The 17,310-nt window shown below is 41.5% G+C and overlaps 2 protein-coding genes across 3 annotated transcripts; one reads left to right on the top strand and one right to left on the bottom strand.

Annotated features, from left to right (window-relative positions):
• Positions 1–2,084: 2,084 nt before the first annotated feature.
• Positions 2,085–6,860, bottom strand: LOC138978319 (MKRN2 opposite strand protein-like). Of its 2 annotated transcripts, none has more exons than XM_070351024.1 (5): positions 6,761–6,860; positions 5,683–6,058; positions 5,267–5,316; positions 4,613–4,781; positions 2,085–3,045 (listed from the first exon to the last, which is right to left on the bottom strand). In XM_070351024.1, the coding sequence occupies exons 2-5, from the start codon at positions 5,925–5,927 to the stop codon at positions 2,832–2,834; spliced, it is 678 nt and encodes a 225-aa protein (XP_070207125.1). In that variant the 5' UTR covers positions 5,928–6,058; positions 6,761–6,860; the 3' UTR covers positions 2,085–2,831. The 2 variants fall into 2 exon arrangements, with proteins under 2 accessions (XP_070207125.1, XP_070207124.1); XM_070351023.1 differs by having other exon boundaries at positions 6,642–6,840.
• Positions 6,861–6,866: 6 nt separating this feature from the next.
• LOC138978320 (peptidyl-prolyl cis-trans isomerase H-like) lies at positions 6,867–16,577 on the top strand. Its single transcript, XM_070351025.1, has 7 exons — positions 6,867–7,004; positions 8,049–8,113; positions 8,639–8,707; positions 9,109–9,151; positions 10,955–11,050; positions 13,141–13,228; positions 15,658–16,577. The coding sequence occupies exons 1-7, from the start codon at positions 6,939–6,941 to the stop codon at positions 15,765–15,767; spliced, it is 537 nt and encodes a 178-aa protein (XP_070207126.1). The 5' UTR covers positions 6,867–6,938; the 3' UTR covers positions 15,768–16,577.
• Positions 16,578–17,310: the final 733 nt, after the last annotated feature.

The following is a 17,310-nucleotide window of genomic DNA, read 5'->3' as shown; positions in this document are numbered from 1 at the left end:
ATTGTGTTTTCATCGTAGCAATAGGGTCCGATATTTAGACTCAAACAAGTATAATGCGACTCGTCTTCGACTCGTCGGCATTATACTTGTCTCGTCTAAATATCGGGCCCTATTGCTACGCTGAAAACACAATAGCTGGTAATGTTTCTGTGTATATGCGTGTGAGTTCACATACAAATTCCATTATACAAGCTAGATCAGTCACAAACAGACCAACACTCAGAAATCAGTCCGACACCAGTCCACATTATATTGAGCCATTGTAGGCATTGAATTCAAATCAATATCATTCTTTTCAAATAAATCATGGAAATGTGAATGCTTGAATATCCTGCTGCTCACATATTTGTAATAATAATAAAAACATTCTTCTATAGCGCTGTTCACCGCCAGATAACAGTCTCATGGCGCTGTACATTGGACATTCAAATTCAACAATTTACATAAGTTTCCTCGTAAGAAATAACATACAAGCATTATTAGCTTACATTTCATAAACATTTTGTAGTGAAATTCATTTCAGAAACTTCACAACAAACCCACGCCGCCCCATACTTTTGTCGTTGTTTTCTTTCCCACCTGTCCTCTTTGCCTTTACATTTGTTTCTCGATCTTTCTTTCTTCAAATCTGTTTTTCCTCCTTGCAACGACATCTAATCTTTAGATGTCGTTGCCTCCTTGCCAAAACACGCACAACACGTAAAATACAAGAACAAATTAAATTTCTTGTAAAATAGATAGGCGCTGTGGCGGGGTGGTAAGACGTCGGCCTCTTAATCGGAAGGTCGAGGGTTCGAATCCCGGCCGCGGCCGCCTGGTGGGTTAAGTGTGGAGATTTTTCCAATCCCCCAGGTAAACTTATGTGCAGTCACCTGCTATAGTGGCTTATCCCCCTTCGTGTGTACACGCAAGCACAAGACCAAGTGCGCACGGAAAAGATTCTGTAATCCATGTCAGAGTTCGGTGGGTTATAGAAACACGAAAATATCCAGCATGCTTCCTCCGAAAGCGGCGTATGGCTGCCTGAATGGCAGGGTAAAAACGGTCATACATGTAAAATTCCACTCGTGCAAAAACACGAGTGTACGTGAGAGTTTCAGCCCACGAACGCAGAAGAAGAAGAAGAAGAAGCTTGTAAAATATTAAGTTAGGATCCCGAACTGCTGTGCAGCCTTTCCACAAAAATAAAAGAACAATATTAAGTGCACCATTACCAGAATTGTTTTCAGACATGGGACTGGTCCGATTTTTATCGGAATTCCGATATTTTCCTTAGCTCACAGACCATTCTTGAGATCGATGCAAATTCGTTGAGAAAAAAGGGGGGGGGGAGTTGGTATGAACCGTTCAGCTGAAGCTGTCTGCGTCTGAAGTCAGTGCATTCGCACCCCAGCACTCGCGTGAACCCATAGGTGGTGGTATGAACCGTTCAGCTGAAGCTGTCTGCGACTGAAGTCAGTGCATTCGCACCCCAGCACTCGCGTGAACCCATAGCAGTATCATGGGTCGCGTTTGATTGGCTGTTGATCTCCGACGATTATTGCCGAGGCTTAATTATTCACCGATGGCGGTTTGTGGGTTGTTTTGATTGGCTCCCGATCTCCAAACACCGAAGGTGAACAATGTAGCATCATGGCGTCTGGATTCCATATTGTTTTGTCGGCTGTGGAAGCTCTTACGATCGACGACCAAAGTGTGAAAAACAAGTGGAAAGCCAACTGGCTGTCAGAAGAAGTGACTGTCACTATCAACAAGAAAGAAAGGCGCCAGCTCATTGGCGACAGTATCGCCAAAATATCCATTCCCGGTCAGGCCGTGTGCACGTGGTGCGACAACGGCCACTGCGTGGTGAAATACGGACTTGGTGGAAAAAAGGTGTTGGTTCGTCACATTGAAAGCAAGAAGCACGTCTCTCTCTCTCTCTCTCTCTCTCTCTTTCCCTCCATCCTGTCAGCGCTGAGCCGGTGACCCGCAGTTGCTGGTAGGCCTGAATAAGGAAAATTAACACCTCAACTCAAGGCAAAACAACCGATTTATAGATTTAGAACCTTTTTTTGGGGGGGGGGGGGGGGGGGGGTGGGAGGGAGAGGAGGTGCACTCTGTTCAGACATTGTAGCAGCTTTGATGAGTTATCTTGATTGCTTTTTGGCTCACGTAAGTGTAGCCTATGCGATCGTAACTTTGTCTGTCTGTGCGTGTGTGCGTGTGTATGTCTGTGGTAGAAACTTTAACATTTGAAGACGTCACATTATGGCATAAGAGGGTTAGACGTCACGCGAAGGAATTACTGAAAGTCTCGGTCATTGTCATTTTGAGCGAGCCGAGACTAGTTGGCAGTCGTGTCCCTGTAAGTTACAGGCTACATGCAGACAGACAGATCTAGATCTATAGTGTCTCGCTTTCTTGCACAGTGTCACCTATGCTTACTGTGTGTGTGTGTGTATGTGTGACGGAGTGATTGAGTTTGTGTTACTGTTTGTCGATTTCTTACGTGAGCCTTTAAGGCTTCGCCTCTTGTTTTCTACATTGTCATTATCATGTGATTACAGGCATCTGTGGATGTGAAGCAAAATGTTTTGTTTAAAATGCTAAAACATATTATTCTTGTGGTTTTTATAGCTTTTTAAAAAGGCATGATCTATTTTTTTGCTATCAGGAGAGGCCCCAAAATGGCCTTTATAATTCTAAAATTCATTTTCCGTCAAGGGGGCTTCCCCCCCCCTGAACCCCCCACCGGGGCGTTGCCCCTGGACCCCGGCTTAGTTTCCTACTTTTTGAACATTTGCTGGTCTCATGCCTGTGTTTTATAAAGCCAGCTAGTCTCTTTCAAATCAGAACTTTGCAACATCTAAAACATAGCCCTCATTCAGTACTCTGCGATACAGGTTCACATACTGAGAGGCTTTGTGTGTTCGTTGCTGCAGGAATTCATGGCAAAACACTTCTTTATCAGCCAGGACCTTATGCCCTAACACCTGTTGTAGTCCAGCATAACACAGAAACTGCAGTACAAAGTCAAAGCAGTTGCGGTCTCTTTCATGATACCTGGGAAAAAAGAAGGAAATCACAATTAGTAAATGACAGAAAAAATGTACTCAATTTGTCAGTTTGACACACAAAAAAGGAAACTACCGTAAACTACCTTGTATACACCTACCCCCCAATGCACCAATTTTGCCTAATGTTGCCCAAAAGTTGGGGGTAGGCGTTTACCCTTTGTAGGAGGGGTTCCTTTGCTAGAATAACGATATTTTGGTCACTTGGCTTGGAAGTGTTCAAAGGATGCGTTATTGCACAAAACTTTCCTTTCTCTCTCTCTCTTTCTCTCTCTCTAGCTCTCTCTCTCTGTTTACTCTTTACTCTAATGATCGAAAATGTAGGGTGGGCGTTTACTGGGTACTGTACCCTGTGAGCGGAATTTGAGCAAAAGTAGGGGGTGGGTGTTTACTCGATACTGGGCGTATACAAGGACTACGTAGTTTACCGTAATCAAACAGATCTACTGTAGAGCTTATAGGGCATATGACACAGATATGTTTGTGCCACAGTGCTGCAGACATAGAGTTTCCACTGGCCAGAAAAAAAGAGTAGTATTAGCGCTTTAACCCTATTATACGCCGAGTTGTTGTTGCCTCTTATAAGCAGATATAGTTGAACTCATCTATACTGACCGCCTAAGGAACCAACCAAAAGTTAATATGTAAAGCGCGGAGAGCATGTTTACTGTGGTTCGCCCTATAAGCTGTCATTATAATTATTATTACTATTATTAAAGATAGGTGGTCGCTATGAAAAGGTTAATTACAGTATATAATTATTTTTAAAAAATGTTGGGATCCTTTCAGATGGTTTTAATGGGCAGGTGGTCATTATCGAAAGGTGGTCACAAAGACAGGTTCTACTGTATTTTGTAGGCTAACTAAATATGTCCTGTCCCAATAGGTGTCCTTTCACGACAGAATGTTTTGGTCAAACAGACAAAACACAAACATTTTTATTTTTTTTATTTTAAATTTTAGATATTCACATGAACATGACATAGAGTATTCACAAGGTTTATCAACAGCAAGTAAGACTGACTAATCATTGACTTCACATACATACACACACATGGACAATATGGTGGGAGGGGTTAAGAGAGAGGGGGGGTGGGGCCGGGTAGGTTGGTGGGGACGGTGGTCACATTTTGGAATATACTGACACAGTGGCAGCATATAGTCTCAATATATTCATCGGGTACAAGTATAAGCGTACACGTACTGTACAATCTGTCTAAATTTTTCTTAAAACACAGCATTCTAATCTGATAGCTCGATCTGCTCTCATCAGAGGGCCTTAAAAAAATGTGTGACAGCACAACACAGGTTTCTCCATGTAAGAAATCACTAAAAGCACAACCGAACAAGTTATACACATTGGTACTGGTTGTGGTCTCTCTCCTGAATGTATAGTTTGTTCTAATGGGAAAGTTATCTCTACTAGCTAAATGACTTGAGTAAAAGAAGTGCAACCCCTTAGAAACAAAAAATGGCCATGCTGAGATACTTTTTTAGCGAACAATTTTCTTCAAAGCTGACCCCGACAAGGAAAATGAGCAAAGATTTTTCCTCACCTCTGAACCGTCCAGTTATTTGGGTCAGCAAAAATGCCAAGACTGTGATCCCAGCTTGAGGGTGTCAGGCCTCCTTGAAGACTGGTCTGCGTTACCATGGGGATAGCTAAGCATTGCTGCCATATGCCACCTACATGAAAGCCTTCCTCATCAAAGTCATGGCAGCAGCCTGAAACAATCATCATGCATTGCTGTATATAAATGGCATAATCTTTCAAACTTCAACATTATGGAGACATTATCGTAACTGTTTTGCATCGGAAAAAAACGATGCTGAGGTGGATGATGACAAAATGTGGTTATTCCATGGAAAACATGTTTTTCCGTGGCATTTCTGTTTTTCCATGTCGAATAACCGAATAATATCATTAGCCGCTAAGGATAGTAACGATTGTCTGCATATTTATCATTTGCTGAATGTCAGAAGAAGAAGAGTGTGTGTGTGTGTGTGTGTGTGTGTGTGTGTGTGTGTGTGTGTGTGTGTGTGTGTGTGTGTGTGAGTGTCGCTAGTGTGCGTCTAAGCCCGTGTGCAAGTACGTATTTATTTGTCCACAGAGAGAAACTCAGAAAGAACATACTTTTCTCCTCGTGTTCTCTTTCATATTGTGTTCTCGTCAAATCAATGATCTAACTTTCACCACCTATACTGCTTACCTCTTGAGTCTGTTACACCTATGTGGAGGTCAGCCGTGTGAGTGTAATTTCTGAAACATACATATAGTTGTTTGTTTTTTACAGCTTTTGCAAAATAATTTATTTTTAGCAAGAACTTTGTACATGTCAATGTTGTTTTTATAGCCATCTTTCTCTAAGCAAACTCAAAAATCGTAATCTCTCATGAACATCAGGTACATATATCTGCTTGCCAAATGTTTGGTTGATTTTCTTCCTTGCTGGAAAAAAATTCAAATATAGCGGACAAACGTACATGATCAAGGCTGCATGATAGGAACTCCAATAAATGAGGTCAAACCAAGAAAATTAATATCTCTACATGTGCTGAAAAATACACATAACCGCTTTGAAAGTAAACTGTACGGTTTACGCAGTAATTTGTCCTGAATTTTTACCTGACAAAGTCCCCGAGCGTTGGCTTCAGGACAATGCTGCACCGTGCCTTGTTTGAGGCTATGAAGGGAGACGGGAGGATGTAGGGGGGAATTCTCATCGGCGTCACACTGGTGTCTTGCCGACAGAGAGGACACACGAGGGGAACACAGCAGCACATAATGTTGGCGTTTCTGTCACAATGCTGGAAGCATTTCAAGTCTGGCCAAAGAGGAGAGTTGGAAGATGTAGGTGGCTGCCTATGCATGACTGTAGATTTAATTCACTGCTGAATTGACAATTCCTGTGGCTTGGAGCTGGATCTGTCTCAGCTGCAGGTGAGAAGAAGATGGAGACAGTGTCTTTGTATCAGCTAGGGAGAAGTTTTAGTCAGAATACCTGGACTATCACACAAGAACATTATAATTACACACCAAGTTTGCTGATACTGTCCCTGACAGAGGAGGTGGGATCAAGGCAGCTATAGGGCAAAGTCTGGAGACTGGAAGTACAATAATTTGTCATGAACCATAATTTCTAACTGAGTAGTGACCAAGTTTTCTATACCTGACAGATGTTAAGGAAAACATGTGCAGAACTCAACACACTTTAAATAACAAAACGAGATATTAAAGTAAAATGATCCCATGATAATCAGACAGGGTATACCAGATTTTGTAAAAACAATGGTCTCCAGGACAGAATCAAGGAAAGGAAAATGATACCACAATAGCTATGACACTAAATGTGGGAAAAAAAACCGAAAGTGATATAATAAATATGATGACTAAACATTATTTTTAACAAATGTTATAGAAACTTTCAAATCTACAAAATGGGGAAATTCAAAAAGCTCCAAGGCTTATGGAATGTTTGACCAGTACCTACTACTACTAATAACAACAAGAAGAAGAATGTGTGTACACACTGTGACACACACACAACACACACACATACCTACAGGCTACACACACACACGCACCTTATTCATTTGTTTAGTTACAGTTCCCATGTATAGTCCTGTCATTATTACTGAAATGTATGTGATCACTGGTCTGTTGGATATAATCCATACATTGAAGGAGCTTTATGTACACTTACTAAATATAAAAATTAGGCAACCCCTTTTAACATTGAAATGAATAGAATGAATCGTCAAACAATACACAACTTCCACCTCGAGCAGTCGCTTTTCCTGGGCATCAGCATAATCTCCCTTTTCAAGTTCTTATGTGTGGCGGGGCATTGGAGGTAGGAATGGTCCAACTCAAGCAAAAGCATGGCGTTGCAGAAGGAAGATCAAAACAATCCGGTTGTTTTCTTTGATATTGCCATCGGCAACACTGTAAGTTGACAGTTTTACGAATGCTGACATGTTATTTACCTTATCTCACAATAAAAGCATATGTACACACAGAACATGTTTGTTTGTATACGGCAAACGTTGTCCGGCTTTTCTTTCGTCGTCTTCTGTACGGCTACCAGTAAGTTCGTCACACGGTAAATTCGTCACGGGTGACGAAGTTACCGGCAGGGTGGGCAGCTGTTTATGCTTAGAGCTTATAAAATAAGATAAGATAAATTTGCAGATGTCTAAGGCCGCGAGGCCTATATCTGATCTTTTGATCAGTACTATTAACTTTCCTAACTTTGAGATGCTTTCAGATGTTTGATTTGTGGGAGAGATTCAAGATTCACAGAGACAGAGAGAGAGGGAGAGAGACTGACAGATCAGAGAGAGTTCTCAATTGAGCAGTTTTCACTGACACGGCACAGTCCGAGCGTTGTTATTTTAAAACGCGAGATCTACTCATTGAGCAGTTCTCAACTGAGCAGTTTTCACTGACACGGCACAGTCCGAGCGTTGTTATTTTAAAACCCGAGATCTACTCATTGAGCAGTTCTCAACAGCCTGTAGTCTGAGAGAGGGAGCGAGAGAGAAAGAAAGAGAGAGAGAGAGAGAGAGAGAGAGAAAGAGAGAGACTCAGAATAAACAGAGAGAGAGAGAGGGGGGGGGGAGGTGCAAGGTTGTATTACCATTACATAACAGCCGCGCTCGGACTGTGGCGAAGTTACCTGTGGCGAAGTTACCGGGACCGGTGACGAATCTACCGTGTGACGAACTTACTGGTAGCCTTCTGTACGTTTTCAATTTCAACTAGAAATTACTCATTTACTGCAGGTGCAGAGAGTGAGAGACTGATTATTTTTAAATGGGTGATTCTGTAAATAATATGAAAATTTATATTAGTATGAATGAGTTCAACGAATTTAGTTAATGTTGAACTTTAGCGCACATCGCTAAAGTCCAACATAACCCGAGTTTATTACTTTATAAACTGACTGATTTGTGCTTAAACATGTTTGATTTCTTTTCTTGCTTTTTCAGGAGGTGGGTCGAATCAAATTTGAGCTTTTTACCCATTTGGTCCCCAAAACAGCAGAGAATTTCAGGTAAGGAAATAAAAAATATTCTGCAGCCGCACTGCAGATTAGATGTCAATATGTCTGTCTGAGTGTCTGCCTCATTTTCTCTAGCTCTGCATCTCTCGATCTGTTTGTCACTGTGTGTATTATTTATATCAGATCTAGGCTTGTTTGAGTCTCTCTCTCTCTCTCTCTCTCTCTCTCTCTCTCTCTCTCTCTCTCTCTCTCTCTCTCTCTCTCTCTATCTCTCTCTCTCTATCTCTCTCTCTGTATGCATTGGAATTGTGATTCATTGTAAGTTTTACTGGATAATTTAAATATTACCAGTACCTATCTGTCAATGTTAGTTAAAGTCCTTTTCAAAATAGCTTCTGTTATGCTTAGAATGGATCCATAGATGTATTGTTATACATTGTGTGTGTGTTAAACTAAAGTATGTTTGTGTGAAAGCTGCTTGAAACAATGAAAGTGAAAAACAAATAAGTGAAGATCTATAATATATTTGCTGCAGCATACCCACCGAGTGTAATTTTATGATTGTTGTCCCTACAGACAGTTTTGCACGGGAGAGTACAGAAAAGATGGAGTGCCAGTTGGTTACAAAGGGTGCTTGTTTCACAGGTAAGAAAACATAAATTGAGACTGCAAACTTACAGTGCATTGTATATCAGCCATTGCTTGTGTGACGTTGAAAATATGTACGCTTATGAAGTTGTCTTAGCTTACATTTTTGATGGGGATGAGGAGCAGAAAGAAAGACAAACACACACAGAGGCAGACACATGCGCTCACTGAGGCACACAGCAAAGACACACACACAGGCACACCCACAGGCACACAAAAAGTGGCACTGGCACACATATACTCTACAGAGAGGTGAGTGGACAGAGAATTAGACAGATGCATGAGCAGATTGATTAAAAAGGCTCATAGTCATAGGTCAAAATGAAATAACAGTGGAGAACTTTATCTCCAAACCCTGTTGTTACTGTTGTATACCCTGTTTGTGTTGTTTGCCTCAGGGTTATCAAAGACTTCATGGTGCAAGGAGGAGATTTTGTGAATGTAAGTACACAATGTATTGAATCCCAAGTTAACCCCTTCACTGCCCACCCCGTATGTAATACGTGGTCATTTTCTGTTTATCGTACGCCCATAACCGTATCTCATACGTGGGATTTGTGTCAACAACATTTCAGGACATTTCTGAAAACTAAATGGGAGGTAACCACTGTCCAAGTACTTGTAGGGGTTCTAAACACAGTTCTTTCCCATAGACCGTTCGGATAAGCTACTACCACTGTGGCAGTGAAGGGGTTAAATGGAATTATCTTTACATGTTTAACACTTTCGCGAAGGGACACTGATAAATCAGTACCAGCGCTGACACGCCCATGGACGGGACGCGCATTTTTCAGTACCAGCCATAGAGGGTACACGACTCGTGATTGCTTCCCGGTTTTTGAAGCTTGCAAATAAATTGAGTTGTTTCCCTTGATACACTTGGCGTCCCCTTCTGCCATTTGCAAATCCGCCTGATTTGTGTGCGTTTTTGAGGAAAAAAAATGAATCAAAGGCGAGCCTTGTCTCGGGAGGAGATTCTCCGGATGTTGGACCTAGAGGATCCAGTAGAGCATGATTCGGACGTATCGTTTTCGCCTCACGAAAGCGATACAAGCAGTGAAAGTGAGGAAGAAACAGTCCCGTTGTTGCTAGTACGAGTCGGCAAACTACACGTGGTTGGCGGTGATACTGCTAGACGAACATGTATCTCGGAATCGTGCAGGAGCTATGGGGGCGTGGCAGCACTGATAACAATGGATGGCTGGAGCCTTCAAATCCTTTTGGAATTGTTCATAGGTGTACAGTTGGTACTTTGTTGTGAAAATGTGACTTATATTCAATATGGATTACCTAGACATCATTTGGTGAGTGTTAGATCTACAGTTTTGTTTCATTTGAGTCAGGATGCTGTGAGTGAATGCGTGATTTGCTTGTTTTTTTCTTTGTACTGTCTCCTTATTTCTGTGTACAATGTTAACAATATTTCAGCTAATTCATAGGTTTTACACCTTGTTTGGTTATAACATTATTTATAATACTTTCTGTTAAAAAATAACTTTTAAAAAAAGCAGTAGAAAATAAAACACACACAAAAAAACGTTAAAAAACACAAATTATCCCCCTTTCACCCCCCTTTGCTAAAACAAATCGCGTGACAAACTTATAAATAGCACGACTGAACTGGGCATCCATTTTTGAATTAGTACACAAAATTTGGTGGTGATTGGACTTAATTCAAGCTTGCTAGACAGATTTCTTTACAGTTACTGATTTTTGGGAAGTTTCTTGGTGGCAAGCTTGGGCAGGCAGGACGTAAACGCCGTGGCAGTGCTAGTCACAATAGTGTTAAGCTTGAAATGTTCCCTTTTCAGTTAAAGGACTGTATTTGTTTTAAAGAAAGAGCAAAAGATTGTGTGATACTGATGTAATGGGGAGAAATTCCGACTTTTATTTATAAAATAGTGATCATCAAATAAAACTGACAACACTTTTCAAACACATTCTTTGAGTTTGACTGTTATACACAGCTGAATTCATGAAACAAAGGAACCCCCTTTTTTAATCCCTCACACACACACCCCCCCCCCCCCCCCCCCCCCCCCCCCCCCCCAATTGAAGACTTTCTCCTTTTTAAGTTCTTGTTTTCTCAGACTATCTGTTCATATCCTCTGTAAATTTACCCCCATTTTAAGACTCCCTCCTTGACCTGATTTTCTCACATTTTTGGAGGTCTTTAAAGGGGGGTTCCACTGTACCAACTTTTCTGTTAATGGTCTGTGTTTCAAACTGACATTTATTGTGCAGGGTGATGGCACAGGATTGACCAGCACGTACGGTGGACGGCCATTTGCAGATGAGAATTTCAGGAAAAAGCACACTGGCCCCGGAATTCTAAGCATGGTGAGTTGTAATAAGGGTTATTCTCCAGAGCTGTATACCAGTGAAAACCATGTTACGAAGTTGAAATTTCTTTACTTATCTGAGACTAACGATACAAATTGATTTCAGTAATTAATATAGGTTCCATATATGATATCCTTGGCCTGTCTGTATTAATATTTAACTGGAGTATTCCTGAAAAAAGTAAAGAGAATACATTCTACTTGCCAGTTAATATACATTATAATCATTTAAAGGACTTAAAATGCATGTCACAAAATGGTACATAGCTCTGGAGAATAACACACATATATCAGACTAGGTTGCAATACTCATGGAATGACTAGTGAGGACCTGTCTGGAGATCAGGCTGCACTATCAAGGCTAGTCAAAGATGAAACCAGACTGGGTACGTGTTATGTCCCCCTTGGATGTGTGTGTGCTTGCAAAATTTCATAAAGCCGTTAAAACAATCTCTATCAGCTTTGAACTTTATCAGGTTTCATCCTGAAGACAAATATATGTTATCTGAGAAACAAAGGGAAGTAACCACTCTAAATGTATATGACATTAGAGTAAGTGAGAGTTATTCGGAACTAGTCTCCTGGCACCTGAGAGAATAACAAGCATTGAAATGAACAAGCGACTTTTATCCTCAAATTTATGTAATACATATATTTTTCTAAAATACATGTAATGTCAGTGCAGAGTTTTTTTTTGTAAACTTCAAAATTAAGAGAAGGTTAACTTTCTGTTTTATTCCATTACATTTAATTACAGTTAGTGTTAAACAAATGTTCCAGTAATGTGTACATTGATAACTTTTTACTTGTTGTCATAGCTGTTGTATTCATTTTGCAAGTCATATGTCAATTTGGACTTGCATTCAGGTGCATGTAAGGTGGGGTAACTTGTGAGGATTCGTAAAAGTGCCTCTCACAGTGCTTTCTTCACATAGCAGTTTGTTTGTTTGTTTGCTTAACACCCAGCCGACCACGAAGGGCCATATCAGGGCAGTGCTGCTTTGACATATAACGTGCGCCACACACAAGACAGAAATCGCAGCACAGGCTTCATGTCTCACCCAGTCACATTATTCTGACACCGGACCAACCAGTCCTGGCACTAACCCCATAATGCCAGACGCCAGGCCGCGAGGTGGAGCAACCACTAGATTGCCAATTTTAAAGTCTTAGGTATGGTTCGAACCCACGACCTCCCGCTCACGGGGCGGACGCCTTACCACTAGGCCAACCGTGCCGGTCTTCACATAGCAGTGACATTTGTAGATCAGAATTAACACAGAATATGTCCTTGATAAATTCATCAACAAAGCAGCATGTACTTTAAAAATTTTTCTCTATTTTGTTTCTCCAATGGGTCAGTCTGTACTATTTGTGACTCGCACATCAGAAAATTATTGATGGATCGCTTGACGGACTCTCAGTGAGAAAGATTATTATTATTATTATTATTATTGTGATCATTTTTATGCGCCTAATCTAGATATAGCCCTAGGCGCTTACATATTAATTTCTGCCGTTTGAAATGGAATTTTGTACAGACAGACAGACAAACAGACATTTTTTACACACAATATATAACGCATTCACATCGGCCAGTAAAGCTCAGTAGCCTATTAGGCGAGCATTCACCTTTCACGACCTTTATTCCAAGTCAAACGGGTATTTGGTGGACATTTTTATCTATGCCTATACAATTTTGCCAGGAAAGACCCTTTTGTCAATCGTGGGATCTTTAACGTGCACACCCCAATGTAGTGTACACGAAGGGACCTCGGTTTTTCGTCTCATCCGAAAGACTAGCACTTGAACCCACCACCTAGGTTAGGAAAGGGGGGAGAAAATTGCGGCCTGACCCAGGGTCAAACACGCAACCTCTCGCTTCCGAGCGCAAGTGCGTTACCACTCGGCCACCCAGTCCACCCAGAAAGATAAGGCATTTCATTTGGAATTTTAATGTTCGTGACTGATGATCGACTGACGCCTGGCCTATCAGGGAAAATCTGCCTCAGAATAATATTGTAACATGTCCTGCCGATAGCTGGTACTATTATGCTTAACAGTGGACTTCTTTTATTTCTTTTTCAGGCTAACAGTGGCAAAGACACCAACGGTTGCCAGTTCTTCATCACATGCGCAAAGTGCGACTTCTTGGATGACAAGCATGTTGTCTTTGGTAGGGATGTGTTTTGCGCTTTCTGGTTTGGCAACGTCCAGAATTAGTATGACTATGAGGCATCATTTCTGCAGGTCAAATAACTCTTTCTGGTTTTATGGGTTATGGAAGAGTTGCTTTTCCTTTGAAACATTGAAGCAAGCACGTGACATTGTAGGTCAATCATTAACTAGCGGGTAGTCTCCACACGTGGTCTCACGATCTGTGCACTGAGGTACGCGATCACTTTGGCAATGCTGATTTTCAACTCTGATGTGCATACTTTCAGATGAAAAGAGCAATATATTGAGCGGACAGTGCAGATCAATCGCCAACCACATGCAGAGATAAGTGCCTCACTAGTGATAATGATTGGCCTTCAGTGTCACTTGAAGTGATGCCAAGGGACAGCAACTCTTCCACAGCCTGTAGAAACTTGACAGAGTTATTTCAGAACATTGTCCATTGTGATTGCTGATGTCTTTTTATGTGTTGTCTGTTTGTTCTGTTGGAGATGAATCACCAAGGGTTTGCATGTGATTGTGTGGGTACGCAGTTTGATTCATTTTTGCGTGTGTTTGTTCCAGACCTGTTTACCCTCCCGGATTGTCCGGAATTATTACGGATTTGGGGTCTAAATTCCGGTATTACGGAAATCTACCGAAAATTCCGGAAATTGCGGTCGAGAGAATCTTTTTCGTGGGTGAAAATTCGAAGTCGAAATTGTGGTAGTCACCAGGACTGTGATTTCAAGGCTGACCGAAACAGCCTTTTCTGCGCATGTGTACAGCAAGGTATTTGTCGGATTCCGCGGTTTTGAGATCGACAGTTGGTCCGAAGGGTAATTTTGGGCCGATCTCTGTGGGGACGAAATGCCAACCAAAAAAGCGAAAGTTGTACAGGAATATCGGCAAAACTATTAAGTCAAGTGGCGGTGTCTGGTGAAGTTTAAGAAGAGCGAACCACATTCATTTTGGTGATCGACTTGAGATCAGTGCAACAACAAAGCTAGTCAGTTAGCGAGGCTAGACGCAGCATTAGTTTTAACAAAATGCAGTACACAAATGAACATGGAAACAAACAAAAACACGAAATTATGTTTGGCAAAACATGAGCCTGCTTCGCATCGAGTTTATTTGATTTAGGTCTCTACTTCCACAGAATCTCCCGGACCTGCGAACCGATCTCTCACTACGGTCAGTCACGCCAGAGACATAGATGTAGGTCTATGGTCGCGCTCTTCAGTGACTTGTGCTGTTGCCGAAATTCAAGTCTTTCTGAGTCTAAAACTGATCTCCATTAATATTTCTCCAATATAGCAAAGATCACAGTTCTTTGAATCGAAAAACTTACAACAAAATGTTTAAAGGAAATAAACGAATCGGTCCTCTAAAATTAAAGGTAGCTTCTGAAGAGATCGAGTTATTATGACTATTAATGCAGGATGTCTGATGTGACAGAATGTAAGGTGGTTTTGTTCACATGCATCTTGACTGTAAATAGTCCAAGGGCGAAGTACGGGGGTGGGGGGGGATGATACAGGGGTTCCGGACACCCCCCCCCTTGCTGTCAAAAAAGCAACAAAAAACACAAAAATTCAGTCTGTGGGAAAAAAACAAAACATTTTCTGTCTGTGAAATTTTTGTTTTTGTCGGAAGCAGATATCAATGAAGATAAATTGCCATTATTTCATACTAACTTTAAAAGAAATAACGAGTGGATGCTGACACCAGTTTATGTTTAAAATCAAGGATAAGCCACAAATTGTTAATAAAATAGCTAAAATTCTTCAGCCAGACCCCCCAACCCCTGGACCCCAGGTTGTCCCCCCCCCCCCCCCCCCTCTAGCTCTCTTGCTCCGCCCCTGAATACTGTTATTTTTAATTTTTTTTTTAGATAAAGTAAACTTGTCTTTGTTAACTTGCATATGTATCAGGTGTCTTGTGTTGTGTGTTTGTGGTGTGTGTGATCGAGCTTCTGTGTGTGTAGTACAATACTGTTAAACATGGTTATCAATTTTGTACTTGTTTTGCATGGTAGTGCGCGAATTAACGTGTCTTTTAATCATTTTCGAGCTGGTTTATGGTTGATAAAAAAGATTACTCAAAGATGCCTCAAATTACGGAAAAGTAACAGTTGCATTCCTGATTTTCATGTGGGGGGGTAAACAGGTCTGTTGTACGCTTGCTCTTCTTTTTCTTTAGGAGATTGATAAGAGGTATTGCTTGAAATAAGACCTGTGTAAATTAGATTAAAAAAAATTAAACGACAGTGTTCTGTCATGAAATTTGAACCAATTTTCCTGCTGCAATTTTGCATCAGACTCCTGGAGCATGGATTTTTTTTACAGAATGAATTCTGTGAAATATAATTGAATTGTAGTGTTCTAGCTGTTATCAATATGAATAGATTAATTGATGGACTTCATTCTTTTTTGTGTGTGTGTGCAGGTCGAGTCATAGACGGCCTCCTTGTGTTGAGAAAAATTGAAAATGTTCCCACTGGACCCAACAACAAACCCAAAATACCTATTGTCATTTCTCAGTGTGGAGAGATGTGACACACTGCACAAGAGAAGAAAAGGGGTGGTGTGAAATAACGAACAGTTGTTCTCCTCGGGAGATATATTTCTGTGAGGGAGGTAGTTGGAACAGCAGTACCAAGTCAGAGGCTGTTACGCTGTACGTGCCACTGTGGAGTGCCGAACTGAGATCTGGATCTGGATGCCCACTGCGTGTAGTTCGTGGGGATTTCGTCACAGGAGCCGACTTCAGCTATTACGTGACGGGTGGTGTGCACATCACCATTTAAATCAGAGACCTCTTCATATGTATGGTCGTAGATTTTTGGCCCCATAAAATTAGACTGTACGGCCTGGTATTTACAAAGGTTAAAAACGTTTAAGGAGATCTGCAAGACCAAACTATCAGACTGAGTGATGTACATTGTGTACTAAAGCTATGCTCAGATCGTGGTGTCATGTTCTGCTGACACTGGAGCAAATTTAATTTGCATAATTTTCGTAAAATTTGCCTCTTTTAACCTGAAATTGTGTTAAGAATTTTTGTGCTCATGGTTAATGTACATCTGTTTGCTGGTTAGCTAGTTTGTTTACGGATCTTTTAAAGGAGGGGCGGGGACAAATGAGTGGTGGGGAAGGGGGTAGGGTTGATCGGAGGATAGATGTAAAATTAAAAACGGAGCTACTTCCTCACCCAATAGTGACATTTTCAGGCCTGGAATAAATGCCAATTAAAACTGTTGTTCTATGAAGAGGTTTTGTTATTTTTAAACAGTGACAAGATGTATTAGAAATGGTGAGCTGACAGTGATGAAAAAACAAACAAATAATTAAAAAAATGCAAAGAAGCTTGCGAATCCTTGTTGTTTGAACCTCTCTCTCTCTCTTTCTGTCTGGCTGTCTCTCTCTAACATGCATACACAACAAGAATGCAGAATACCCACAGTGGCAACACATGCACCAACAATCGAAAGTGTATGAACATGAAAGGGAAATAGCAGTGCCATTTTCATGCAATTTTACCTGCAGGCTGACTGGCACGGTTGGCCTAGTGGTAAGGCGTCCGCCCCGTGATCGGGAGGTCGTGGGTTCGAACCCCGGCCGGGTCATACCTAGGTACCTAAGACTTTAAAATTGGCAATCTAGTGGCTGCTCCGCCTGGCGTCTGGCATTATGGGGTTAGTGCTAGGACTGGTTGGTCCGGTGTCAGAATAATGTGACTGGGTGAGACATGAAGCCTGTGCTGCGACTTCTGTCTTGTGTGTGGCGCACGTTGTAAATCAAAGCAGCACCGCCCTGATATGGCCCTTCGTGGTCGGCTGGGCGTTAAGCAAACAAACAAACAAACCTGCAGGCTGTGAGTGCTCATACTAGACATATTTGACAGGGTGTTGGGGGGGGGGGGGGGGGGGGGCACCAAAGTGTGCCCCAGGTGGACCACCTGGCATGTCCCAGGCATGGGAATTGTCCGCGGAAATGACGTTTCAGCGAAAATAAAAAATTGTCCGCGCCAAAAAAAAAGATAAAATAAATTATATGTATACTATTGTCTCTCTACCCATTATTTGCTTACACGAGAACT

Source organism: Littorina saxatilis, linkage group LG10 (assembly GCF_037325665.1).
Source record: "Littorina saxatilis isolate snail1 linkage group LG10, US_GU_Lsax_2.0, whole genome shotgun sequence".
NCBI classification, from domain to species: Eukaryota; Metazoa; Mollusca; class Gastropoda; order Littorinimorpha; family Littorinidae; genus Littorina; species Littorina saxatilis.
The sequence above is the reverse complement of the archived record's forward strand: the minus strand, read 5'-3'. Positions and strand labels throughout refer to the sequence as shown.

Bases quoted from the DNA above. Each gene is read 5' to 3' on its own strand.
- LOC138978319 (XM_070351024.1), bottom strand. From the start codon at position 5,927: ATGCATAGGCAGCCACCTACATCTTCCAACTCTCCTCTTTGGCCAGAC. The intron at 5,317-5,682 runs GTAAAAATTCAG...TGTATGTTTCAG, and splicing joins ACGCTCGGGGACTTTGTCAG to AAATTACACTCACACGGCTG. The intron at 4,782-5,266 runs GTAAGCAGTATA...TGATTGTTTCAG, and splicing joins AGGTGTAACAGACTCAAGAG to GCTGCTGCCATGACTTTGAT.
- LOC138978320 (XM_070351025.1), top strand. From the start codon at position 6,939: ATGGCGTTGCAGAAGGAAGATCAAAACAATCCGGTTGTTTTCTTTGAT. The intron at 9,152-10,954 runs GTAAGTACACAA...TTTATTGTGCAG, and splicing joins AAGGAGGAGATTTTGTGAAT to GGTGATGGCACAGGATTGAC. The intron at 11,051-13,140 runs GTGAGTTGTAAT...TTTCTTTTTCAG, and splicing joins GCCCCGGAATTCTAAGCATG to GCTAACAGTGGCAAAGACAC.